Raw genomic sequence first — 27681 nt, forward strand, 5'->3', positions numbered from 1 at the left:
GTTGCAGCAACAGTTAACCTAAAGTTATCGACTCAGATCAATGTGTAACGTCCTTATGTATTAATATCGCTACACTTTGTAACATGTTCCTTGATAATAATAAATTTGACATTTTAGTTTATTATACATGGGTCCTAAAATGTGGTGCACAGATTACACTTAAGAGATATAATACTAAATAGTATTCAGTCACATATAGCCTTTTTTGTTCATACACTACTAATGGAATTTTCATTTTTTCGAGGGAAAAGTAAAGATTAAATGTGTATAATGTTTTGGGTTTTTTTCTAATATTGTGGCCAGTTTGCAATTTTATAAATAATACGTCACAGGAAGTAAACAGGCTGCAATTTGAAGTTTTGTTGAGCAAGAAATTTGTCAAGAGGAATAATCTTGATTTTGTGATTCAACCCTTTATCGGGCAAGTGATTATTTTTGGTAATTTCCACACACATTATAAGACAGTGGCAGCAACAGTTAATCTAACGTTATCGACTCAGATCAATGTGTAACGTCATTATGTGTTAGTATGGCTACACTTTGTAACATGTTCTGTGATAATAATAAATTTGACATGTTATTTTATTATACATGGGTCCTAAACCTAAAATGTATGAATGTTTTTCTTGTATATTTATATAGACTTCTTGGATTTTTATTTATTTTTTGCCACTTATGGGTAAGGAACTAAATATGGTAATGTTTAACCTTGATTTTCTACATAACAATAAAAAATTGTGAAAAATGTCACAAAAATAATACAGTCTTATGTCCTCCAATAACACACTAAGGTGACATTTTGAATTTCAGAGTATTTCTATGAGTGTCCTATAAAGGGTTAAAAATCCTTTAAATATCCAAGCTTTCCAATAGAATTTCTAAATATCCAACAAACTGTCCTGTAGTTTTATAAAGTTAACCAGGACTTTTTACAGTAAATCAACCTCACAGTGCGGTGGGTGGAATGCCGTCCTTTGGATGATGAGCCTCATCTTTCTTCCTCCATCCGTCACGTTCTTCATTATGGTCAAACAGTTTCTATTTTTATCTCATCTGACCAGAGGACATTCCCCCAAAAGGCAAAGTCTTTGGAACAATGGTCATTTTCAAACTTTCACTGAACAAAACCCAGTGAAACTAACACTACATTCAGACAGCAGGCAAACGTAGCCCATATGTGACCTGTATCCGACCTGTTAATGACACTTTGAACAGCACAAATCTGATTTTTTTTTTTTTTTCAAATATTTGACCTGTATCCAATCTGTTAAAGACAGTTTGAACGACACAAATCTGACTTCTTTCAAATCCGACCCAGGCCATTTTCATATGTGGTCCTAAATCCGATATTGTTTTTGATATTTTGCAATGTGACTTCAGTCTGAGCGGCCAGGTCGCATTTATCCGACCTTTACATCATTGAAATGCGACAAACTTCACAATTCTGCGTCCCAGGAGGAGGAGCAGCGAGAAAAAACATATTTACTTCCATAAACACAGCGTGTGTCTGTGTGGTCACATATTATGTCAGGACCTCTTTTGCACATGTGGGTCACTTCAGGGTCACATTCAGTTCATAATCGTAAGTGACAGAAGTGACACTTAATGTGTAACTAGCACGGTAACCCATGAGGAACCACAGGTTCTAGATCCTCTGATCCAGTTCATTCCTTTACTTTCTTGGTAAATTCCACTGGTATGTTCAGTTGAATAACCTCTCAGCTGGCATGTCTGTTTCTGTCCATGAAATATGACACCATGGTAACATTGCCCTGTTGTTTATCTGTTGCTAGTAACCCACTTCAATAATGATTTTATCATTCTGGGCATAGCAACGTGATTGTAAGGCTATTTTATTAAAAAAATTACTAATATCTGCCAAAATATTGGTCCTATCAACTTGCCGTTTTCACTAGTCTGTTCCTTGACTAAAAATACAAAAGAATGCCAAACTGCAGCAGTCAGCTCTTTCTGGATTTTATGTGATGCCCAAGAAACACACGCAGAGTTCACTTCCCTTTTATAATATAGATTAGCGCGTTGACCTGTGGGGATCCACAGGTTCTAGATGTGGTAGTTTTTATGCTGTTGTGTATTCGTGCATGCATTACCGCATTTGTCCAGCAGTCAGCACCAAAGCGTTCTGGCCATAGCAACGGGATTGTAAGGGTGTATTCACACCTGAAAAGTCCTTTGGCCCGCTTATTAGATTTGGATCAAATGTGGACTTTATTTTTGTCATTTGGGTCGGATCGCATTCACATTGCACTTTTTGCTAGTGGACCAAATGCGTGAACAGAAGGACGCATGTGACAAACTGCGCTAGCATTGGACAGAAAAGTTGGGGGCGGGGTGAATCAGAGACGGCTGGTGTTGATGAAAATACACGTGGCGCTCCTACATACAGTTATCATTTTCGTAATATAAATTGTATTTTTAAAAACACAAATTTACGAAAATAATGTTAACACTCAAGAAAAGCTCAGTCGGAGCCAGTTTCATTCTACGGGCATCTGACCAAATGTCAATGGCACATTCAGTTTCCTCATTGCTCCACGTCTGTCCACAGCTCATGGCTGCTGCTATTAGCTCTGACCACCAGTAAACCTACCTCCAGCGGCTACAGTGGCTCGTCAAGCACAAAAAGGTGCAAGATTCCTTGGTTTGGTTCAGTTCAAGGTCGGTTTTATTCACACCAGAAGTGAACCGGCCCAGAGTCCATTTGGAAGCGGTTGTTTGGTTCGAATCAGAGTTTGCATGTTTGTATTCACACCTAAAAAAAAGTCCAGACTTTCTGGGGAAATGAACCATGGTCCATTGGTCCATGGTTTAAACGGACCAAACGTGGCAGGTGTGAATACATGCTAAGGTTATTGTATTCCAAAATTACTAATATCTCCTAAAATACTGGTCCTATCAAGATGTTGTTTTCGGTAGTCTGTTCCTTGACCAAAAATACATAAGTATGCCAAACTGCAGCAGTCAGCTCTTTCCAGACTTTGTGTGAATGTCTGGACACACACACATGTGCACGCACAACGGGGCCACTTGGCTTTTATAATATAGATATGAAAAAAAAAAAAAAAAAAAATCAGATTTTACAAAAAATCTGAATTGTGCAATAAGACCTGCTGTCTGAACGTAGCCTAGATGTCAAAATTCAGTTCAGAGATGCCTTAAACTTGGTTCTTTAACTTTTAGCTTTTGAGAATGTGATGAAATAAGTAAAAGCTGAGATTAAAAAAACCTTTCTACTTTTATTGTGAAAACTCACACCATCAAAATAACAAAATTGAGCCGATGTAACAAACAGAGGGATTATTAAATAAAAAAAAAAGTTTGAGACTGAAAAAACCTGCATTTAAATCCATTTAGCTGAGATGTATGCACTTTCTGACCTCATTCTTAGATACAGAGATAGATAAAGCTGTTTAAATGCTGCGATCTACTTCGTCTTATTATTTGAGCTAATGTATTAAATCTGCAGAGACGTAATGCCCACAGCCCTTCTACTGTTTCTCCACTTTACTCGAGGCGCTTTGACTTGTAATTACAAACCTCTGGACAGAACACAAATGTGTCTTGAGCCCTCGTGAATATGCAGGACCCCTAAATATGGACTCATTTAGGCTGCTTGAACTGACTGAAGTGGAACCAGAATGACTCGGGCCTCGCTACTGGCCTAACATACATTCCATATATATAACTGTATGAAAATAGAAACATTAATTAGATACATCTTACATAAAAGCTTTTCTCTGAACATACAAATACCAGGGAAAAAGTGTGTGTGTTTGGGGAGAAGAGGGGGTTTCGAGGAGGGGGTTGATTGTTCTACAAAGCCAAACAACTGCAAAAAACACCAAAGAACAGTAAACTAAGATGTTCCAGCCGTCCATCGTAGTGTTTTTTTTAAATGTGTGTGCATGTCCCTTCATATTATGGCATCAATTTTACATGTTTGAGGAAGGGGGTGGGATGTGGGACTCCATCAAGAGTCATAAACAAGCATCCTGGATCATCCATTTTTCAGCAACGCTCCGTCTACATGAGTGTGTGGAGTTCCACAATAATATGGACCTATTTTACAGCACCTGTGATCAGTCATCCCGCTCGTGTGGCAGGGCATCAGAAATTCCTTTCATTTTTCATTAGGAAAAAACGGAACCTTTCATCATGAGTACAATTTCACATACTCGAGCGCTGTTTCTAGGTGGGACGCAGAAATAAATAGGACGTATGGGATGGGTTTGAAAATGTATTTTGTGGTCAAACAAATATTTGCATTGAAACAGCTGATTTTGTGCAAATATCCAATATTTCTGCTTTGTTCAAGCCAAAAAAACAATGCCTTTTTCTCTTTGTTTACCCAGCGTTACATCATGTGAAACTCTCCACTGAAGTGATGAAATAACCTTAAGGTAAGCAAATCCTTAAGCTTGGCTCTGGTGGTGATAAAATAAATGGAAATAAGTGGAAAAATGCGGAAAAACAAAATGTGGAGTCGGGAAGAAATTAGCACTAATCTACTTAATATTCATGTAGTCTTACTTCGTAGGCTCGGGGATGACAGTAGCGTGTTTAGCATCAGATTGGTATGTATGTATGCGCTTCTTTTACGTCTGGTGTGTATGAATGTAACCCAGCATTTATTATAAAAAAAACAAAAAAAAAAAACAAAACACCCACATCTTCTTGGCATCTACTGTAAACCGCATGTGGTCATAAAGCATCATGAACAAAAGCTCACCGACTTAATAAACAAGGTTTTACCAGACAACCACTGCCCCTGACACTAACTCATATTCAACAATTAACATTGTTAGCTAGCAGACTCGCTGAGAGAATACAACTAATTCTAATCATAAGAAAACATACTATTATTAGAAAGTACAATCCAACTAAAACTAATGTGCTACAAAAAGAAATTGTGAGTTTTTCGTTTTTTTTTTTTTTTTAAACATCTCCGGTGGTGAAAACTGTGTTCCGGGGGTTTGTTTCATCAAAGAATAAACAGCTCAGCATGCGGTGGTGTGATGGATGAGGTAATAAAGATAATGGAGGGAACTCTAAAGCTGCGTCTGTCGGTGCCGCACCCTTTCTAAAGAAGGCACTATGGGTGCGTCGCCATCTCGTTGACCAAGATTCAGCAATGCAACCCCGTCCCCGGTTGTCTCTGAAGTCACAGCTGTGAGTTGTTTGGTTTCTGAGAGTCCTTAGTGGTATCCATCTACTCCGGTTAGCGCTTTGACGGCTCGTCGTCGGACTGCTGAGCGTTTTATTCTCCAGTGTCCCGAACTGCTCCAATGATCACGGCCTTCGCGCTTCCATGTTTCGTGGTCACGCCGCTCCTAAGGCAGCAGGTCTTTCATATAGTTTCCCCACAGAGCGGTTCCTCCATGCGTAGATTTGACCTCAAATCACAAGCCGCGGTGCAAAGTGAAAGGGGGGGGGGGCGGAAGGGGGGGGGGGGGGGGGGTGTCCAACAGATTCCCAGCGTGACTAGAGGTAGAGGTAGCTGACCCAGTAGACGATGTTAAAGAGCAAGAAAGAGGTGGGGAAGAAAACCCGGGAGTAGGAATCCAGCTCGCGGATGTTGACGTGGATCCGCCCTTTCCTCCAGCCGCCTTCTTTACACTCCTCGTAGCAGCAGAAGAAGCTCTTGCAGTCTTTCCCGTCCAAGCACTCGTACAGGCAGCTGTCGTCGTAGTCGTGCCAGAAGAGAGAGTTGCCCATGGGCATCATGGTCCGAGGGGTGCGACTCATGTTGAACGACGAGTAAGCCTGGAAAGGACACGGGAGACGACGTTACTTTGAAAGATCTAAGGTTATAAAACTGGACAATTCAATGCACTTTTTTTTTTTTTTTAACTTTATATTTATTTTTCACAGGTAAAGCAAACTTGCAAGTGTACAAATGTGGCCAGTACTTATGCACAGATGTAAGTCACGTTAAGTTAGTTAACCCACAAAGACCCAAACTTACCAGTGACCAAAACCATCTACTGATCTAACATGTTTAATACTGACTCATCCATTAATCCTATCAATACATGTAAATAATTGGTGTTAATGCAGTTTGTCATCTTTTCATGGTCATCAGATATGACCTATGTGGATGTCTATAGGCTCTGTAGTTACCATGGAAACACCGTCATCTTCTACAACAGGGGTGTCAAACTCATTTTAGTTCAGGGGCCACATACAGCCTAATATGATATAAAGTAAAATAATATAAATAATAGGATAAGAGCTGATAAATAATGTCAACTCCAAAGTTTTTTCTATGTTTTTGAGTGAAAAAAGTCAAATTCCGTAAAAAAAAAGGTTTACATCTACGAACCGTACTTGAACGTAACATAAACAAATATGAAGCATCTGTAATTGTACCAATATTCTGTCTCTTACTAAAAGTTTTGTGTATTTGTAAGTTGTAAGTAAGTTGTGATGCATATGTATAAATGGTAAACTACGGTGTAATATTGTTCAAATTGCATGTATTTTTCTTAAGAATTTTCAGGTTATTCTCATTTTATGTAAAAGGCTAGTCTGTAAATGTAAACATTTTTGTGTAATTTTACTTTTTTTTTTTTTTACACTACAACAAAGAGAAAAAAATGTAGTTTTCATTATTTATAGGTTATTATGATAGTATTTTACTGGTCTGATCCACTTGAGATTGAATTGACCTAAAATGATTCTAACATCCTTGATTGTTAATATCGCCAGTGTAATTTCTGCATTTCACAAATCCATCCCAGGGGCCGGATTGGACCCTTTGGCGGGCCGGTTTTGGCCCCTGAGCCGCATGTTTGACACCTGTGTTCTACAACATCGATTCACCAGTAAAACCCATGGAGCTGGATCAATGACAGTGGATGGAGACACTTTCTTTATGTTTAGTTAATGATAGATTTGACTGAAAAAGTCCGTTTTTACTCAGGTTTTCTGTTTTTGGTATGATAACTGTCAAATGTATTCTTAGCATGATGATTAAAGTACATGATATGTTAAATAAATGTAGGAAAATACCTCATTTTCACTGGAAAAAATGCAAAATGGAGAGGATAATATTATGATAAATGGTGATCAATCACTTAAAAAAGGTTAAATAGAGACAAAAATTAATTTGGAGATTAATGCAAAAGTAGCACCGGGTTTTTATGGGTTACGACAGTTTAAAAACAGGCTATTTCACTGACGTGTAAAAAAAAAAAAATGGTTGAAGATTTCAGTTGAAATCATTTTGTTTGGACAGATTTCCAATAAAACCATTAATGCCACTTAGTGTCAGACTGAAAGGTATTTCTGATCTGCACTAGGAATAATAACAAGCCAGACATGCATGTGCATGTCAAAACCATCAAAACTATTAGAATTAAATGTGAGCTTACAATTTTTTCCATTAATATGACACTACACTGATAGATTTTGTTAAAAAAAGTCACTATTTCTTTAGTTTTCTCTATTTTTAATATAATATTCCTCAACTTTACTCTGAGCTTTTATGAAAATCTACATGATCAGTAAATTAAATGCAGGCAAATACATGATTTTAACTGAAAAAGCACAAAATAAAAAAGATAATATTACAATAAATGGTAAACTGTATTGTTGCTGCATGCTGTGAAATTTTGTACATATTAAGAAGTTATTTTATTTTGTTTGCACATTTTATGGTAGGTTTTTTTTCTACCATATTTACCTTTTATATATTTTATTTTATATTTTATCCTTTTATTTTCTATGCTACAAAATAAAGACTTGGATAAATATGTTTCGTTCTCTCATGTACCAATGATTGAATGACGATAAAGCTGAAAATCCATGTAGTTTGACAAATGAGTGGATGGAGACATTTGTTTTCACATTCACTTCTTGATATATTTACTGAAAAAGTTACTTTTTCTTCAGTTTTCTTGATTTTTAATATATTATTCCTCAGCTTTAATCTGAGCTTTTATGAACATCTTCATGATCAGTAAATTAAATGCAGGCAAATACATGATTTTAACTGAAAAAGTACAAAGCAAAAAAAATATTACAATAAATGACAATAAATAGAGAAAAATTCATTTGTACTGTTCCTGCATACTATGAAATTTTGTACATATTAAGAAGTTATTTTATTTTTATTTTGTTTGCATATTTTATGGTCATTTTTATTCTACCCTATTTACCTTTCATATGTTTTATTTTATCCTTTAATCTTCTATGCTACAAAATGGTGACCTGCGTAACTATATTTTGTTCTATCATGTACCATTGATTGAATGATGATAAAGCTGAAAATCCATAAAATTCATGTAGTTTGACAAATGAGTGGATGGAGACATTTGTTTTCACATTCACTTCTTGATATATTTACTGAAAAAGTTACTTTTTCTTCAGTTTTCTTGATTTTTAATATATTATTCCTCAACTTTAATCTGAGCTTTTATGAACATCTACATGATCAGTAAATTAAATGCAGGCAAATACATGATTTTAACTGAAAAAGTACAAAGTAAAAAAAAAAAAAATTACAATAAATGGTGATAAATATAGAGAAAAATTCATTTGTACTGTTACAGCATACTATGAAATTTTGTACATATGAAGTTATTTCATTTTTATTTTGTTTGCATATTTTATGGTCATTTTTATTCTACCCTATTTTACCTTTCATATGTTTTATTTTATCCTTTAATCTTCTATGCTACAAAATGGTGACCTGCGTAACTATATTTTGTTCTATCATGTACCATTGATCGAATGATGATAAAGCTGAAAATCCATGAAATCCATCTAGTTTGATAAATGAGTGGATGGAGACACTTGTTTTCTCATTCAGTTCTCGATATATTTGCTGAAAAAGTTACTTTTTCTTCAGTTTTCTTTTTTGATATAATAACCTTTGAATTTACGTTGACTTTTCATGAGCATCTAAATTAAGTATAGGAAATTAAACACAGGAAAATACATGATGAAGTTTCAGTGGAAGTCACCCTTTTTTTTTTTTTTTTTAAAGTTTAGGTATTTCTACGTATTTCAAAAATGGATTAGTCCAAAATGAAAATGGTAAAAACCCCTCAGATGGTGTGTCTTTATCAAGCAGAGATACACACACACACAGTTTTTATAGTATTTGACAATTTGAAATGTCCTTCAAAATAGGTTTTACACAATTATGTAATTTAGTGCTTGATTGATATCTGACTCTTAAAATAATGCGTCAAGAGCTTCTCGGAACTCCAAAACAGGCTGTGTGTATTTATATGTAACAGTCAGGGTTTGACGGTCCTTAATATTGTGTGTTCTGTACACTGTGGGAATGGGAGATAGGGAGTTATTTGTTGTAATGCAGTCTGATCTCCATCAGCTCTTTTTCTATTTATTTGCCTGAAACTCAGTGATAACATGCATACTGATCTGGTCTCTCTAATATCCTGAGTCCTGGCTGAAAATTCTGTGCTTGACATCATTAAACAGGAATTCAATACCATTCACAGAGCGGACACAGAGAAGCAGTTACTCCGAGGTTTGCATGCAGTTACACCAGCCAAACCACATGTAATAATTTGCATTGGCCTTTTGTGTATTAGATTTTTTAATGAGACTTATTTTCATACAAAGGGGACACTTTTGTGCCAAATTTTCCCTTATTTACATTCATGCAAATGACACCGACGCAACATTAGGGCCATCTGTTTGGCAGCTCAGTTTGCAGTGAACTTCAGTGAGTAGTTTGTGGATATAATACGATATATTTGGTCTCATTTGCACCAGTTTTGTGCCTCCAAAATCTATGCTTTTTGTGGGTTGGGGGCATTAACCCATAAAGACCCAAACATACACCAGTGACCAAAACCAACTGATCTAAACTGTTTAATACCTGTTGATCCACTAATCCTATCAATACATGGAAATAATAGGTGAAAAATACAGTTTGTTATCTATTCATGGTCATCAGATACGACCCATTTGGACGTTCAGAGGCTCCATAGTTACCACGGAAACACCATCACCTTCTACAACATGGATTCACCAGTAAAACCCATGGAGTTGGATCAATAACAGTGGATGGAGATACTTGGTTTATGTTCAGTTAATGATAGATTTGACTGCAAAAGCCACTTTTTCTCAAGTTTTCTTGCTTTTTTTTGGTATAATAACCCTCCAATGTAATCTCAGCATGATGATTAAAGTACATGATCAGTTAAAAAAAAATATATATAAGAAAATACCTGATTTTCACTGGAAAAAAGCAAAATGGAGAGGGTAATATTATGATAAATGGTGATAAATACTTAAAAAAAAGTTAAATAGAGGAAAAAAAAAAAAAAAAAAAATTGGAGCTCTAACACAAAAGTAGCATGGGGTCTTTATGGGTTAAGTCTGTTTAAAAACAGGTTATTTCGCTGACTTGTAAAAAAATAAATAAAAATTATAAAAAATGGTCCTAGATTGAAATCATTTTGTTTGGACACATATCTCACCTACAGATTTCCAATTCCATTAATGCCACTTACCATGGAAACACCATCATCTTCTACAGCATTGATTCACCAGTAAAACCCATGGAGTTGGATCAATGACGGTGAATGGAGACACTTGGTTTATGTTCAGTTATTGTTAGATTTTGATGAAAATGTCAGTTTTTCTTCAGTCTTCTCTGTTTTTGATATAATAACCCTCAACTTTACTCTCAGCTTTTATGAACGTCTACATGATCAGTGAATTAAATACAGGAAAATACTGGATTTTTACTGGAAAAAGGCAAACTACATTGGATTCTTATGTATAAATGTTGACAAATCACTTCAGAAATGTTAAATATAGAGGAAAAAAATCATGTGGGAACTACCACAAAAGTAGCACTGGGTCTATTTTATGAAATTATTCTTATGTTGTTTTATTGCACCCATTTTATGTACAGCACTTTGTGATCTTTATCTGTGAAAAGCGCTTTATAAATAAACTTTACTTACTTACTATGGGTTAAAGTGTTAAGAAAAAATTAATTAGCTGCATTTTGTTTATTTCCTGGGGCAGTTGAACTAGGAAGAGTGTTGGGTGGACACATTTGATTTTCCTGAGCAGGTCCTAATTCTCAAAGCATTATGGGAGTTTTTGCTGTAGTCAGAGAATTATTATTATTATTATTATTATTATTATTATTATTATTATTATTATTATTATTATCTCAGTAACTGGTTGAATGTAAAGAAGGACAAAGCTGAACTGTTTCTGTGGAAAAGTGTGGAAGAGATTCAACCTTCAGAACGTTCAGTGGAATCGTCTCTTTTTTTATATTCAGCTACCATAGATAGATAGATAGATAGAATTAAAAATTAAAATAGTATTCTATATAATATTGGACACATTGTGCAATATCTATCATTATTATCCACATTAATGAAAAAAAAATTGTAAGTTCACATATAATTCTAATGGTTTTGATGGTTCTGACATGCACATACATGACTGGCTTGTTATTATTCCTAGTGCAGATCAGAAATATGCCTTTCAGTCTGACACTAAGTGGTTTTAATGGTTTTATTGGAAATCTGTAGAGGAGAATATGCATCCAGACAAAATGATTTCAACTAGAATCTATGACCGTTTTGCTAAAAGTCAGTGAGATATTCTGTTTTTACACGGTCTTAACCCATAAAGACCCGGTGCTACTTTTGTGTTAGTTCTGCTAAATAATTTTTCTCTCTATTTCACCTTTTTTAACTGATTTATCACCATTTATCACAGACCTGGGCATTGTAAGGTCCGGGGGCCACATGTGGCCTGACAGCTGACCCTAACTGGCCCACATGAGGTCATTGGCAAATTAAAAGTCAATGCAAATATGTATCATCATAATAGACGTAACCAATACAACACCACTGCTTTTATTTTGAAGGATCTGCTAATTTACCGTTTTTTTTTTTTTTTTTTCACACATACTTTCTGTACTTGCATCAAGGCTTATGCACTGATTGGTTTGTTGGTCAGTTTCAGCCCATGGAGATGTCAGCTAACGGCAAAACAAAGAAAGATTGATTCCAAATGCAGAGTTTTTAACAAGACGTGGACTGACATGAGTATTTCTTTACTGAAGTCAGAGTTAAAGAAAACGAAAAGGAACTGTGATATGCAAACAAACAGAGCTGGATGAATTTATAGTTTTTCATGTAAAGTTAATGTGGAGCTGGTTTTGCACATTTTCCAAAGTGTTTTTGTGAATATTTATTAAATAGTTGTATTCTGTGCTGCACATTTTCGTTTTATTATTGTATTGTTGCATTTACTGTTTTTGTATTAGAGAGAGAGAGAGATTAAGGAGTGCTGCAAGTGTATTGATCCAGCCCTTAACAACTGTCCCCCACAGGAAACTTAATTGCCCACCCCTGATTTATCATAATATCGTCTTCTCCATTTAGCATTTTTTTTCTGTGAAAATCGGGTATTTTCCTATATTTATTTAACTGATTATGTACTTTAATCATCATGCTGAGATTACATTTGACATTTATTATACCAAAAAACAGAAAACTTGAGTAAAAAGTGACTTTTTCAGTAAAATTTATCAATAACTGAGCATAAAACAAGTGTCTCCATCCAAACTCATTGATCTAAATCCATGGGTTTTACCAGTTAATCAATGTTGTAGAAGATGACGGTGTTTCCACGGTAACTACGGAGCCTCTGAACGTCCAAATGGGTCATATCTGATGACCATGAAACGATGAAAAACTATATTTTGCACAAATTATTTACATGTATTGATAGGATTAGTGGAACAACAGTTATTAAATAGTTTAGATCAGTAAATGGTTTTGGTCATTGGTGTATATTTGGGTCTTTATGAGTTAAGAAGAAAACAAAAATAACACAATTTTGTAATTGGTTCAAACTGACATCCCTAATAAAACATGCTAAATAAAATACAGCTGTCCAAAAATGTGCATGTATGAAAATGCAGTCTGTAATGTATTATTTTCATCCTTTTTATATTCGCATGAAGTAGCAATAGCTTTAATTTTTAAACGTAAAATGCTGCAACAGCATCTCCTGACAAAATCCATTATACAAATTTCTTCCTTATCTTTAAAAAATTGTGTTCGACAGCCTAATTGGGTAAAATCGTCACACATCTTCCAGTCATCTGCACTACTTTTAAAAGCAGAGTAGGAGACAGGAGAGGGAGGGGGAAAAAAAAAAAAAAAAAAAAAACGAGTCAGATGTAGCTTGTGGAGTAAGAGAATAGACGGAGTGGGTGGAATGAGTGTGTGTGTGTGTGTGTGTGTGTGTGTGTGTGTGTGCGGGGGGGGGTTGGGGATATGAGGCTTCCCCACAGACAGACCGGACCAAAATACAGCAGAAGAGAGGCTGAAATGCAGAGGAGGGGACTGAATGGAACACAACTTAATTGTTCTGCCCGAGCTGACAGTCTTTTTTAGCCGTAAGACACGTTCAACGGAGCTTTTTTTTCTACACCGGGAGGATATAATGAAGAGGGAGGGGATTTGGAGAGCGGGCGATGACAGTAACGCTGGCTCAATCTTAGGAGATGTGTGTTGTAGATGTGTGGCGTCGCCATTAAAGCATTCTCAGCAGGTGCAGCCTTGAGAACGCCCACACACAGCATTAGACTCACACAGCAGCCATTTCTAGAAAAGAAATGTTTTGAAGAGCGAGGAAAAGAAATGCACATGTGCTCAGAAGTCCTCAAACGCACGACACCTGTAGAGATATTGTGTGTTTTATATGTTGACGTCCCATGGGTTCAGCTAAGAATAGACGCCATTCAGTACATTGTTCGTATTTTTCACCAGCAATAATAGAAAAAAATCAGACTTTTACATCTGGCACTGAGTTGAAAAAGCCTCTACAACGGCGGCTAATGCGAATGACACGACATCAAACCGCATCAGGCCTGGAGGAGGTGATTGAAAGTACATACTTCAAACTGCTTTTTGATTGTGTCATCAGGTCAAGTCACGTGCAGAGATTTTTTTTTTTTTTTTACAGCCACGTCCTTCAGTCTTGTTATTATTACTGTTTTTCTTCTGTAGCTCGATAAGGATTGAGTTGCTGATCTTACACAGGCACGGGAGATTAAGGACCCTCACGGTTGCTATGATACCGTAAGCGTAGCATTCTTGGGTGAGGTGATGTGTTTGTTTAGAGAAAGATATTCAATTAAGTTGAAAATGATGTGAGTAATAATAAACAGCTCTGGAAATAATTGGAGCGCTGTGACAAAGTGGAAAAACTCAATATTAGTTAGAAACGTATATAGCTTTAGCATTGTGAATTAATCAACAAAATGAAATGGAACAATACATGAAACAATTCGACAAAAGAATGAACAAAATTTTTAAAAAAGAAAGAAAAAAAGTACAAAAAACCCCCCGAAAATCAACAATGTTAACCCATAAAGACCTAAACAACCACTGGTGACCAAAATCATCCACCAAAATAAAAAGTTTAATAACTTCTGAATCAACAAATCATATCAATACATGTAAATACTTCGTGTAAAATACAGTTTGTCATCTTTTCTTGGTCATCAGATATGACCCATTTGGATGTTCAGAGGCTCCGTAGTTACCGTGGAAACACCGTCATCTTCTACAACATTGATTCACCAGTAAAACCCATGGAGTTGGATCAATGACAGTGAATGGAAACACTGGGTTTATGTTCAGTTAATGATAAATTTGGTTGAAAAACTCACATTTTCTTAATTTTTCTCTGTTTTTGATATTATGACAATACCTTTAATCTGAGTTTTTATGAACAACTGCATAATCAGTAAATTAAATATGGGAAAATACCTGATTTTTATGGAAGACATGCACACTACAGATGATAATATTATAATAAATGGTGATAAATCACTGAAGAAAGGTTACAGAGAGAGAAAGATTAATTTTGGAACTGCAGTAAATGTCACACTGGGTCTTTATGGGCTAAACAGAAGGAACAAAAATGTCATACACTCGCAATGACATTAAATGAAAATGAACAAAACAGGCATTAAATCAACAAAATGGTTATTATTTAATAATAATTATTGATTAAAAAGGAAGAAAAATCTACAAAATTATCAGAAAAATGAACAAAAGCCAGAAATTGCGAACATCCCCACAATAACCACCAAAAAAAAAAAAAAAAAGAGTATAAAAGAATATAAACATGAACAGAAATATATTATTAAAAAAAAAAAATGTAAATAATTGAATGACAAAAAATGGCATATGCTGCCTTATGATTATATAAAACATGAATAAAATAATTCCTCGATCGACAACATGAGCACAAATCTACAAAATTAACAATATAATGAAAAAAAAAAAACACATAAAAAAGACAAAATTAAACAAATGTACACTGGGTTACACAACATTGAACAAAATAAGCACTAAATAAATTAAATGAATAAAAATACAGCAAAAAAATCTGAACAAAATTATCTATAAGATGAAGAAGAGTGTGCAAAATAAGAAAAAAAATAAGAGAACATGAAGAAATGAACAAAAAACAAATGACATAATCAAAAAAAAAATCAAATATTAGCAAAATACCAACAAAAAACTCCAACAAAATAATAAATTTTGCTCGTCACATGTCACTGTAAATAAGTGTTGGTGTGTTTGTACAGGTTTAATCACTGCTCACCATTCTCTGCATCTTGGGAGGGGGTCTGCGTATACTGTAGGAGTAGTAGTTGAGCATGGCGTACTCGATCATGGCGGCGAAGACGAACAGGAAACAGACGGTGACGAACAGGTCCATGGCTGTCACGTAGGACACTCGGGGCAGAGAATTCCTGGCCACTGTGCTCAGCGTGGTCATGGTCAGCACCGTGGTGATTCCTAGGAGGGGAATAAATATATGAGGACTGGTTCCAAAAGAGCATTCGCTGTGACTGCATGATGAATTACCGGTCAGCGCCGGGGTGACCCACGCGGAAGCCACTGATTATATAACATCGGGGGCCGAGGTTCATTAATGAACGTTAATAATGCATGTGGGATATTCTGGGTAGACGCTCCCATTCTTACATCAATCCTGTACAAGTCGGTAGACATTTGTTTGAGTGCAGTGCAGCCGTGCTTTTCTCTTTTGCACAATCATATTAGGGAATTTATTTACTTCTATTTCACCGCTTGCACTTCAGAAGAGGCGTCTTCTCATGACTGAAACATGACTCGGTTCTGAAGAGGCTGGAGTGAAAGCTGCCTCTGTGCTCCAGAAAATTTGGAATGGTAATGAATTCAGTAAAGTTTTATCATTTCAACTAAGGCTACGTTCAGACTGCAGGCACATGTGGCCCAAATCCTATTTTTTTACCCATATGTGACCTGTACCTTCAATACTTTCAAAATTCTACCAGCTTTTGCAAGATTATCCTTTATTTTATTAAGTCTTAAATGTCAAATTAAGCTGCTTATGTCCACAAAGTAACTAAAACAATGTTGTTTTTTTTAATAACCTCCACCGGAGGTTATGTTTTCATTGGGGTTTGTCTGTCTGTTTGTCTGTTAGCAAGATAACTCAAAAAGTTATGGACAGATTTTCAGGAAATTTTCAGGAAATGTTGATACTGGCACAAGGAAGAAATGATTAAATTTTGGTGGAGATCGGGGGGGTCTATTTTTTGTTTATTTGTGAGTTTGTTTGTGAGTTTGTTCGTTTGTTAGCAAGATAACTCAAAAAGTTATGAAAGGATTTGGATGAAATTTTCAGGAAATGTTGATACTGGTACAAGAAACAAATGATTAAATTACCCTACCCTACCCTGGCAGAGGTCTTCGCTCTACGAGTGCTTTTCTACTTTATGGTTATGATTTCATCTAGGTTTGTTTGTTTGTTTGTCTGTTAGCAAGATAGCTCAAAAAGTTACGGATGGATTTTGATGATTGACGAATTGATGAATTTTCAGGAAATGTTGATACTGGCACAAGGAACAAATGATTAAATTTTGGTGGTGATGGGGGATGATCTGCCTTGGAGGAGGTCTGTGCTCTCCGAGTGCTTTTCTAGTTTATGGTTATGTTTTCATCGGGGTTTGTCTGTTTGTTTGTTTGTCTGTTAGCAAGGTAAATCAAAAAGTTATGGACGAATTTGGATGACTGACAACTTGATGAATGACGAATTTTTAGGAAATGTTGATAATGGCACAAGGAACAAATGATTAAATTTTGGTGGTGGTGGTGGGGGGGGGTTGTTTGTTTGTCTGTTAGTAAGATAACTCAAAGTTATGGAAGGATTTTGAGGAAATGTTCAGGAAATGTTGATACTGGCACAAGGAACAAATGATACAATTTTGGTGGTGATCGAGGGGGGGCTAATCTGCCTTGGTGGAGGTCTGCACTCTCCGAGTGCTTTTCTACTTAATGGTTATGTTTTCATCAGGGTTTGTCTCTTCATTTGTCTGTTAGCAAGATAACTCAAAAAGTTGTGGATGGATTTTGACGATTGACGAATTGAAGAATTTTCAGGAAATGTTGATACTGGCACAAGGAACAAATGATTAAATTTTGGTAGTGAATGGGAGGGGGGGGGGGGGCGATTTTTTTTGTTTGTCTGTTAGCAAGATCACTCAAAAAGTTATGGATGGATTTGGATGATTGACAACTTGATGAATGATGAATTTTCAGGAAATGTTGATGGCACAAGGAACAAATGATTCAGTTTTGGTGGTGGTGGTGGTGGTGGGGGGGGGGGTGTTGTTATAACATGCAGTAAATTGTAAATGACTGCTAAATTTCGAAAGATCTGTGGGAAAAAAATGCTTTGGAAAAATGGCAAACAGACTGACTCACAGCATATTTTCTAACCTTTTAGTTAATCAAAATAAGAAAAAAAAGTCCAGGTGGACCATCTTAGGATTTAAAGGGTTAACAGGGTCTCCATTAGGTGGTAATTAGCCTTTTTTTTTCCCGGTTAAACTCTAACTTCCTTGTCAAAATACCCAGTGTTCAGTGTGTGCTTTAGCCGTGAGGTGACGTCTGAATCAGCAGATGAACCTCTCGTGGATGCCAAGGTCCATGACAAGATGTAGTGGAAGTGATGGCAGCACTCCAAGGTTAGGAGGGTTTGACTTCAGCAACAGCTTGTCAAGTGCTTATTTATGAGTTCAGGAGCTGGACCCATACCAGACTACCAGGGTACAGCAGAGTCTTCTCACTGCAGAACTCAATGAAAGCTATAATATGCAATGATTGTGCATTATAAGATAAGATAAGATAAGATAAGATAAATAAATAAACCTGCCTAGGGTAAGGTAAGGGAAGATAAGATAAGATAAGATAAGATAAGATAAGATAAGATAAGATAAGATAAGATAAATAAATAAACCTGCCTAGGGTAAGGTAAGGTAAGGTAAGGGAAGATAAGATAAGATAAACCTGCCTAGCGTAAGATAAGATAAGATAAATAAATAAACCTGCCTAGGGTAAGGTAAGGGAAGATAAGATAAGATAAGATAAGATAAGATAAGATAAGATAAGATAAGATAAACCTGCCTAGCGTAAGATAAGGTAAGATAAGATAAGATAAGATAAGATAAATAAATAAACCTGCCTAGCATAAGATAAGATAAGATAAGATAAGATAAGATAAATAAATAAACCTGCCTAGCATAAGATAAGATAAGATAAGATAAGATAAGATAAGATGAGATGAGATGAATAAATAAACCTGCCTAAGATGAGATAGGATAAATAAATAAATAAATAAATAAATAAATAAATAAACAAACCTGCCTAAGATAAGATAAGATAAGATAAGATAACATAAGATGAGATGAGATAGGATAAATAAATAAATAAACCTGCCTAGGATAGGATAGGATAAGCTAAGATAAGATAAATGAATAAACCTGCCTAGGATAATATAAGATAAACAAACAAACAAATAAAGAAACAAATAAATAAATAAATAAATAAATAAATAAATAAATAAATAAATAAATAAATAAATAAATAAATAGATAAATAAATAAATAAATAAATTAATAAACCTGCCTAAGATAAGATAAGATAAGATAGATCAAACATGCGTAAATTTCACAATAGACAGCAGCTAATCGTCACTGTCAGGTGGAAACCTCTTACGTCCAAAATGGATATTTTTGAGGAAACTGGAAAAACGAGACTGATCTCATGAAACTGCATTGCGTGTCAAGCCAGTTCTTATGGCATTTGGTGTGCGATACATATGCATTTTTGTACTTTTCTTTTGCGTGTTACTCACGCCATTTGGTCACATATCAATTTACGCCAAAATCTCCAGTTCACATAACCTTTGGGGGGGCAATAACCAGAATAAAAATCCATGACTATTAATACTACTACTACATAATAAGTATTAACAGTGGATATATTACTACTATATAACATGTATTAATGATGTACTACTACTACAACAGTTAGTACTAATAATAGAAACCTCTGCCATCTATGGAACTATATGATAAACGCTATCATAACTATATGGGTAAGTGAATGTTGCAGATAAGTGTCTTGTAGCTGTATAAACCTATGTTTCATCTTACATTTCTAACATGGAATGACTGTTTAAGTCAATTTCTGACATTGTAAGGACTTTGTCTCAGTTTGTGAATTTCTGTCACTGTGTTAAATGGGGCCCATATGTTTTTATTTTTTATTTATTTATTTATTTTTAATCCACAATGACTAATCTTTGTATGTTTTGTCATAAATGGACTTGGAGGGCCCAGGTGTCTGGAGGACCTGAAAGTGATGCATCTTATGCTATAAAGACATTTTAAAAGAATAGAAGCTTGAGTTTCAAGTCGGCAGCAGATGTAGAGGAGAAAAGAAAATGTTTCTTAGTGGGCTAGAGGTAGGCCTGGGTGACCTGTCCAAAAAAACACACGACAGTCTTTTGAGGTTGAGTCATGCTCCCCAGTCTGAATCACTGTTTGTAACTGGCCTGGATTTTATAAGGAGCGAGATAAAGTTTTTTCTGTAGTTTTCTCTATGGTCTTGAGGCTTAAGCTTTTTTTTTTTTTTTTTATTATTATCTGACCAGAAACACTGAAATGTTGCATCATTTCACTGAAACACTGACAATAACAATATCTAGACAAATTAAACAAATGCATGTGCACTTTTGTGAGCATACAGCTGCAGTGTTTCCAATTACTGCCAAGACTGAGGCAGCATAATTGATTCTAATGGAATTTTATAATGAAGCAAAAACATTTTCACACTAGCATAAGTCTGAACCGTGTGGAAATCAGACTTACTGCATGTTGGAGTTCAGAACAGGTCTGCAGTCGTATGTATTTAAGGACGTTTTTCATTTTTTTTCCATATGGGTGCTTCTATGAGGGGCTAAAAATTCAAATCAGATGTAGACTAATTTTATGAAGCAAGTTTGGAAGCACTTTGGGTCTGTTTTAAAAAATAAATAATTACTGAGATAAAAGAGAAACTGCTTTTCGATATAACACATCTTTATTTGACGCGTGCATACAAAAATCTGCATGTAACACGGACACCGGATTTTTCTCTAATGAACTCCCCCGTCTTTTAATTTCATATTTTTTACCCCAATACTCACACTATTGCACAAGACAAATCCACAGACAACTCAGTTTTATCTGAGTTTTCTCCTGAATTTATGCGTGGATGATTGTGCATGCAATAATTACCCCGACGTAACCAAGAAAAAAGGACTCAAAAATTACACGTTACTATTTTCAACTATGTTTGTTTTCTCACAGGTGCATTTTTGAAATCGAAGTAAATATGCAAAAATGACGGCTGTTGCAAAATCACTTGCGATTTATTTGTGTTTAACTGGGCGGGTTCCGCATGTAACATGAGTGGACACGATGGTTTACACAAAACACCTGGAATGAGACTGAGATTCATGAAAAAACCCACATGTTTGGATTAGAAAAACCACTAGGATCATCAAATTTAACACAGTCCCAATTTTTGACCCTAATATTTTATTTTTAAAAAATCCATTAATTTGGGATGGCTCAGAGCAAGAGTTTAATTTATTTGGATTTATCTGAGGTCACCATTAGATACATCCCAGGGGGAAATATGTCTAAATTTCTATCAGTTGCCAGATACTAAAATAAACCCAGAATAATTTAGAGCACTGGAGTTGATTTTGAAGTATAAAAACTGGACTGAACTGACAGCATTTTTTGCAATTTTAGATTATTTGACACTAAATCTAGCTTCCTATTTTCGCTCCTCCTTCCGATCGTGATGTGAATGCGAGAACTCTGATCTCTCAAACGAAGAGCGACAATGTGCTGACAGCTCCATCCTGACCGATGTACAGACGGAGGCTATTAATCAGCCTCTGGAGAGGAAACGCTCTCATCAGTCCACTTGTCTTTTAATGGCAGTGATGAATGATGAGAATGATGCCGTTAACACATGCATTAGTTTGACCTCTAGTGAAAACTCAAATTGAATTGAAAATGTAGACCGGGTTGGGAATTAACCGCCAATCTGCTGTCACAGGCGATCGCTTTGGCCGGGTAAAGAGTTAACTACTATGACGACTTTCTTCTAGGGAAACTCAGAATGTATGCAAACGACTGTTATTGATGTTAATAATTATGTGACACTGGGCAGTAAATCCTAATTGCTGAAATTTAAGATAAGTTCTAATAGTTTCTCAGTGGCATTGTTTGAAGAATTAGTCCTTATGGTGCATTTAACCCTTTAACCCCTGATGTGTCAGCGGTGATTATGAATGTAGGATTTATTTTAAGTATTCATAAATATTCAACCGTTTGCTCAATAATTAAAATTTCAAAACGTGCTGATAGAATCGACCTTGTTCTTTCCATAGACATCTGAGCATGCTCAGTGCACCCCCCACCACCTGTGGAATGGCAGGGCTAAAACACAGAGCAGTGGGTGAGACTGACTCACTATAAAAATAGATGGTTTTGGTTTTTTTTTTTTTTTTTGGGGGGGGGGGGGGGGGTGTTGCACAATTTTCCTGGTGTTTTTTTTTTTTTTTATTTTTACCCCACCCTTTAAAGGAGAGGCAAGGGGTATTGTTTTTGATTCAGTTTTTGTTAACAAAACTATTGATTTAATTCATACCAAATTGGGTTTATAGATTGCCAGTGACCCAGAATAGATCTGATTATGTTTTGGGAAAAGTAGGTCAAAGTTCAAATTTTTGTTAGAAATTTTCAAAATATTTTTTTTTACCCATTTACTTATAATGGGTGAAATTTTACATGTCTGTAGCAGCAAAACTGTAAGTTGAATTCATACCAAATTGGGTTTATAGATCGCCAGTGACCCAGACTAGATATCATTACATTTTGGGAAAAGTTGGTCAAAGTTCACATTTTTTAGGAATTTTTAAATTATTTCTTTCCCCCATTTACTTATAATAGGAAAAATTTCAAATGTCTGTAGCAGCAAAACTGTTGGATTAATTCATACCAAATTTGGTTTATAGGTTACCAGTGACCCAGAATAGATGTAGTTACATTTTGGGAAAAGTAGATCAAAGTTTAAAAAATTTTAGGAATTTTTAAAATATTTTTTTCCCCATTTACTTATAATGGGCGAAATTTCACGTCTGTAGCAGCAAAACTATTGGTTGAATTCATACCAAATTGGGTTTATAGATTGCCATTTGCTTAAAATTTCAAATGTCTATGAAAACATAAATTTTGTTTTGATTTACTTTAAACTTGCCACATATACAGAGGCAACTGATCTGCTGACATCAGCACATGTATAGACATGATGACATCAGCTGGATCCGTGTCAAAATAAGCTACAATATGTGCGAGGGGCGGAGTTTGTTTTACCTGGCACCAATTGTTACTGTTGTTTACAATGTTGTGGTGAATTTCCTTTTTTTTTTTTTTTTTTTTTTTTTTTACAGTGTTTTTACTGAGTTTTGACCGTGCAACTGCTGTTTGGAGTTCAGCTAGGTGTCAAAAAGCAGCTGGACTGATATTAAAAAAAAGAAAAGCTTTTGTTTTTCTTCATTTAGTTGCTTATTTTTTATTTTCTCCATTTAGTTTTTTATTTTATTATCTGTTCAATTTTGTTCAGTTTGTGGCTGATTTTGTTCACGTTACTTATTATATTGTTAGTTTACAATTCATTTTTATGTTTATGTTTATGCATTTGGCAGACGCTTTTTTCCAAAGCAACTTACAGGGGAAAACCAATCGAATCACTCAATCAATCAAATTTTATTTATATAGCACCAGATCACAACAAAAAAGTTATCTCATGACACTTCATATATAGAGTTGGTCAAAACCAGACTCTAAGCCAATTTACAGAAACCCAACAGAAATTTTTGTTCATTCTATTGATCACGTTGGCTGTTTTTGTTCATTTTGTTGCTTATTTTCCTTTTTTTTTTTTTGACCGTGCAACTGCTTTTTGGAGTTTAACCTTACGTCAAAACGCAGCTGGACTGATTTAGGAAAAAAAAAAAAAATACTGGGCCAATATTCAAATACTTGTTGTTTATTTTATTAATTTTTTTTTTTTTTCCACAATTTTAGTCAATTTTTTGCAGACTTTTTCATGTTTTTTTTTAAAATTTTGTTTTTGTTCATTTAGTCACTTATTTTTTATTTTTCTCCCTTTTTTTTTTTTTTTTTTAAATTTTATTATCTGTTCAATTTTGTTCAGTTTGTGGCTGATTTTGCTCACATTACTTATTATATTGTTAGTTTATTAATCATTTTGGTTCATTTTATTGATCACTTTGGCTGTTTTGTTGATTTTCTTGCTTATTTTCGTCTTTTTTTTTTTGACCGTGCAACTTCATAGTTCATATTCAACATCCTAAATCTCTTATTGATGTAAATTCTGAGTGCCTTTTGTGGTCAAAACCTGCCAAACTTCAATTCCTCTTTGTCCTTTTCTGTTATTGCACCCTGTTTTGACCCTAAAACACACATTAAAGCAAAACCACTGAAGAAAAGGAACACAAGCAGCTTTTATGACTGAAACAAATTCACAGCATATTTACCTGAAATGTCTCAGGGGTTAAAGGGTTAAAAAAGAATCTTATGTCCGCGTATTGAAATTATAAAATCAGTTCTTTCAAAGAGAGATGAACCTGGTGACATTAATACCCAATGGGACAACTGATATCTACTGCTGTGACACACACATCCCATCATTCTTATAAGCGCTTCACCTCGCTGTCTTTCTCTCTCATCCTCTCCTCTTTCTCTTCACATTCACCCCTCCTCTCCCTCTCCGTCCCTCTCTCTCTCTCTCTCTCTCCTCTGTCTCTTTCATCCTCATCTCCTACATGTCTTTCATGGCAGTGTGTGCCACTGTTTTCGCCTGTGGTTTCCATAGAGACGAGTTGCTCCCATCTATTTCAAGCTACCTCCTCTGGTTTAGTACTCGTCTAGACTTTTTTTTTTTTTTTTTTTCCTCCCTCCCTCCCTCCGCTCATTAGATTTAAGCAGCAACCAAGGTAAATGAGCTGCTCTGCTTCCAATACCTTCCCTTTTTTGTTCATTCCTAAACATGCATCTGTTTATTACTCAAGTCGACTATAAACAGTGTGATCTCAATAAAACCGCCAGCGAGTTGACACGACTTTTTTTGATCACAAGCTTCCCACTGGCTGCTCACAGTTTGGGCTGCTGTTTCAAATCAAGGTCATGAGTTTTTTCTTTTTTTTTTTTTTTTTTTTTTTTTTTTTTTTTCTCCCTTGCACAGTTTAATGCAATCTTTGGGAGTTGTCGCTACACGATGCCATAGCAACCGGGTGATTCCTGTCTGTGCAGGGGATCTTAGCGACACTAATTCTCACATCTACACACATAAGACAAGGGATGCCACATAGAAATCCTCTAAGCTACTATGCTACGTTTTGTCATCACAGCAGCAAGAAAACACATGCTTTTTTACCTCCGCCAGGAGGTATTGTGATTGTTTTGCTTTGTGTGTGTGTGTGTGTGCATGTTTGTTTGTTTGTTTGTTTGTTTGTTAGCAAGATAACTCCAAAAGTTATGGATGGATTTTCATGAAATTTTCAGGAAATGTTGATACTGGCACAAGGAAGAAATTATTAAATTTTGGTGGTGATCAGGTTGGGGGGTTTGGTCCAATCAGAAGGAGGAGTGGACTCACATCATGAACACAAATGAAGGGAAAAAATGAACAAAATGCACAAAAATAAGAAAATATAAAAATGAAATGAACACAAATGAAGAAAATAAAGAACAAAATGCACAAAAATGAAGAAAATACAGAAATTAAATGAACACAAATGAAGGAAATAATGAACAAAATGCACAACAGTGAAGAAAATATCAAAATGAAATGAACACAAATGAAGGGAAATACTGAACAAAATGCACAAAAATGAAGAAAATACAGAAATTAAATGAACACAAATGAAGGAAATAATGAACAAAATGCACAAAAATGAAGAAAATACAGAAATTAAATGAACACAAATGAAGGAAATAATGAACAAAATGCAAAACAATGAAGAAAATATAAAAATTAAATGAACACAAATGAAGGCAATAATGAACAAAGTGCACAAAAATGAAGAAAATATAAAAAATGAAATGAACACAAATGAAGGGAAAAAATGAACAAAATGCACAAAAATAAGAAAATATAAAAATGAAATGAACACAAATGAAGAAAATAAAGAACAAAATGCACAAAAATGAAGAAAATACAGAAATTAAATGAACACAAATGAAGGAAATAATGAACAAAATGCACAACAGTGAAGAAAATATCAAAATGAAATGAACACAAATGAGGGAAATACTGAACAAAATGCACAAAAATGAAGAAAATACAGAAATTAAATGAACACAAATGAAGGAAAAAAATGAACAAAATGCACAAAAATAAGAAAATATAAAAATTAAATGAACACAAATGAAGGAAATAATGAACAAAATGCACAAAAATGAAGAAAATACAGAAATTAAATGAACACAAATGAAGGAAATAATGAACAAAATGCAAAACAATGAAGAAAATATAAAAATTAAATGAACACAAATGAAGGCAATAATGAACAAAGTGCACAAAAATGAAGAAAATATAAAAAATGAAATGAACACAAATGAAGGGAAAAAATGAACAAAATGCACAAAAATAAGAAAATATAAAAATTAAATGAACACAAATGAAGGAAATAATGAACAAAATGCACAAAAATGAAGAAAATACAGAAATTAAATGAACACAAATGAAGGAAATAATGAACAAAATGCAAAACAATGAAGAAAATATAAAAATTAAATGAACACAAATGAAGGCAATAATGAACAAAGTGCACAAAAATGAAGAAAATATAAAAATTAAATGAACACAAATGAAGGAAATAATGAACAAAATTCACAAAATGAAGAAAATACAAAGATTGAACAAATTAAGAAAAATGAATATAAAAACACAATGAAGAAAAATTAAGAAAGTAATGAAGAAAATGACCAAAAATGAATAAAATATAAAAACAAAATGACCAAAAATGAATAAAATATTGAACAAAACGAACAAAAATTAATATAAAACAAAATGCAGAAAACAATGAACAAAATGAACAAAAATGAAGAAAATAATGAACAAAATGAAGGGGGGTGGGGGGCAGATCTCTCATGGCGGAGGTCTGCGCTCTCTGAGTGCTTTTCTTGTTTTTTATTATTTTCAGTGCAAGTCATTTGACTCAACTGAACTTCATATGAATGCGGTTGCAGAAACAAAGCAAAGACGCATATATCTACAATAGGACGTCACCACAATATGTTAACAAATATCACATTATGACCTTTGCTGAGCGTCCACGGGTAAACCAGGTGGAACAGGCAGCAGCTTGTGTGCATGGGCCGTCTATTATTAGTACCGTGGAGTACCAGTCAGGGATCAGTGGTCAGGTCACAAGACTGGATGGATTTCCATTCCACATGATGACAGACTGTGGTAAAACGAAGCATTTTCCATTAAGAACGGAGGTATTAAAGAGAATCAGGGCTTTGTCAATATTAAAGCTGTGATTTCTCATCTTTGCTCAGTTTGATGGTGATGAAATTCATCCAGATCCCAGTTCGGGTTTATGTGGATGACTCTCCTGCTTTGGAATAAACTGATATAATCTAAATGGCGGCGTATATTCCTGATTTATATATGAACTGACATACGTATGTTTCATCTTTGGGTGCTTCTATGAAACAGGATATGAGGGCTAAAAATTCAAACCAGATGTAGACTAATGTTATGAAGCAATTTTGGAAGCACTTTGGGTCTATTTTAGAAATAAATATTTACTGAGACAAAAGAGAAACTATTTTTCAGAAAAAAACCCCAATTATATTATTTTTATCCTTTTTTTATACAAAAATCCACATGTAACACGATAAAAAGGACATGAAAATTATACACTACTATTTTTTCAAATATCTTTATTCTGTCACAGGTACATTTTAGGAATTGAACTAATTATGCAAGGCAGTGTTGCAAAATCACTCACGATTTACTGTGTTTAAATGAGCAGGTTCTGTATGTAAGTGGACACGATGGGTTACATACGAAACCTGGAATGAGACTGAGATTCATGAAAAACCTGCATGTCTGTTTTTATGCCTTTTCATCTATTCTTGTAATTTAGTGAATCATTTTGCTTTCTTTATTCTTCTGTATGACACTGTTTTTAATT

At 34.8% G+C, this 27681-nt stretch overlaps 1 protein-coding gene across 1 annotated transcript in view; it reads right to left on the reverse strand.

Moving 5' to 3' along the window:
- Positions 1-3089: 3089 nt before the first annotated feature.
- LOC115434660 (gamma-aminobutyric acid receptor subunit gamma-3-like) overlaps positions 3090-27681 on the reverse strand; it is a 217531-nt gene continuing 192939 nt past the window's right edge. Inside the window, exons 9-10 of the mRNA XM_030156726.1 lie at positions 15661-15857; positions 3090-5784 (exon numbers count right to left, since the gene is read on the reverse strand). Of these exons, the coding sequence (XP_030012586.1) occupies positions 5503-5784; positions 15661-15857 (479 nt within the window). The 3' untranslated portion in view covers positions 3090-5502. The remainder of the gene's footprint in view (positions 5785-15660; positions 15858-27681) is intronic.

The sequence above is a fragment of the Sphaeramia orbicularis genome, chromosome 2, assembly GCF_902148855.1.
Source record: "Sphaeramia orbicularis chromosome 2, fSphaOr1.1, whole genome shotgun sequence".
Taxonomy (NCBI): Eukaryota; Metazoa; Chordata; class Actinopteri; order Kurtiformes; family Apogonidae; genus Sphaeramia; species Sphaeramia orbicularis.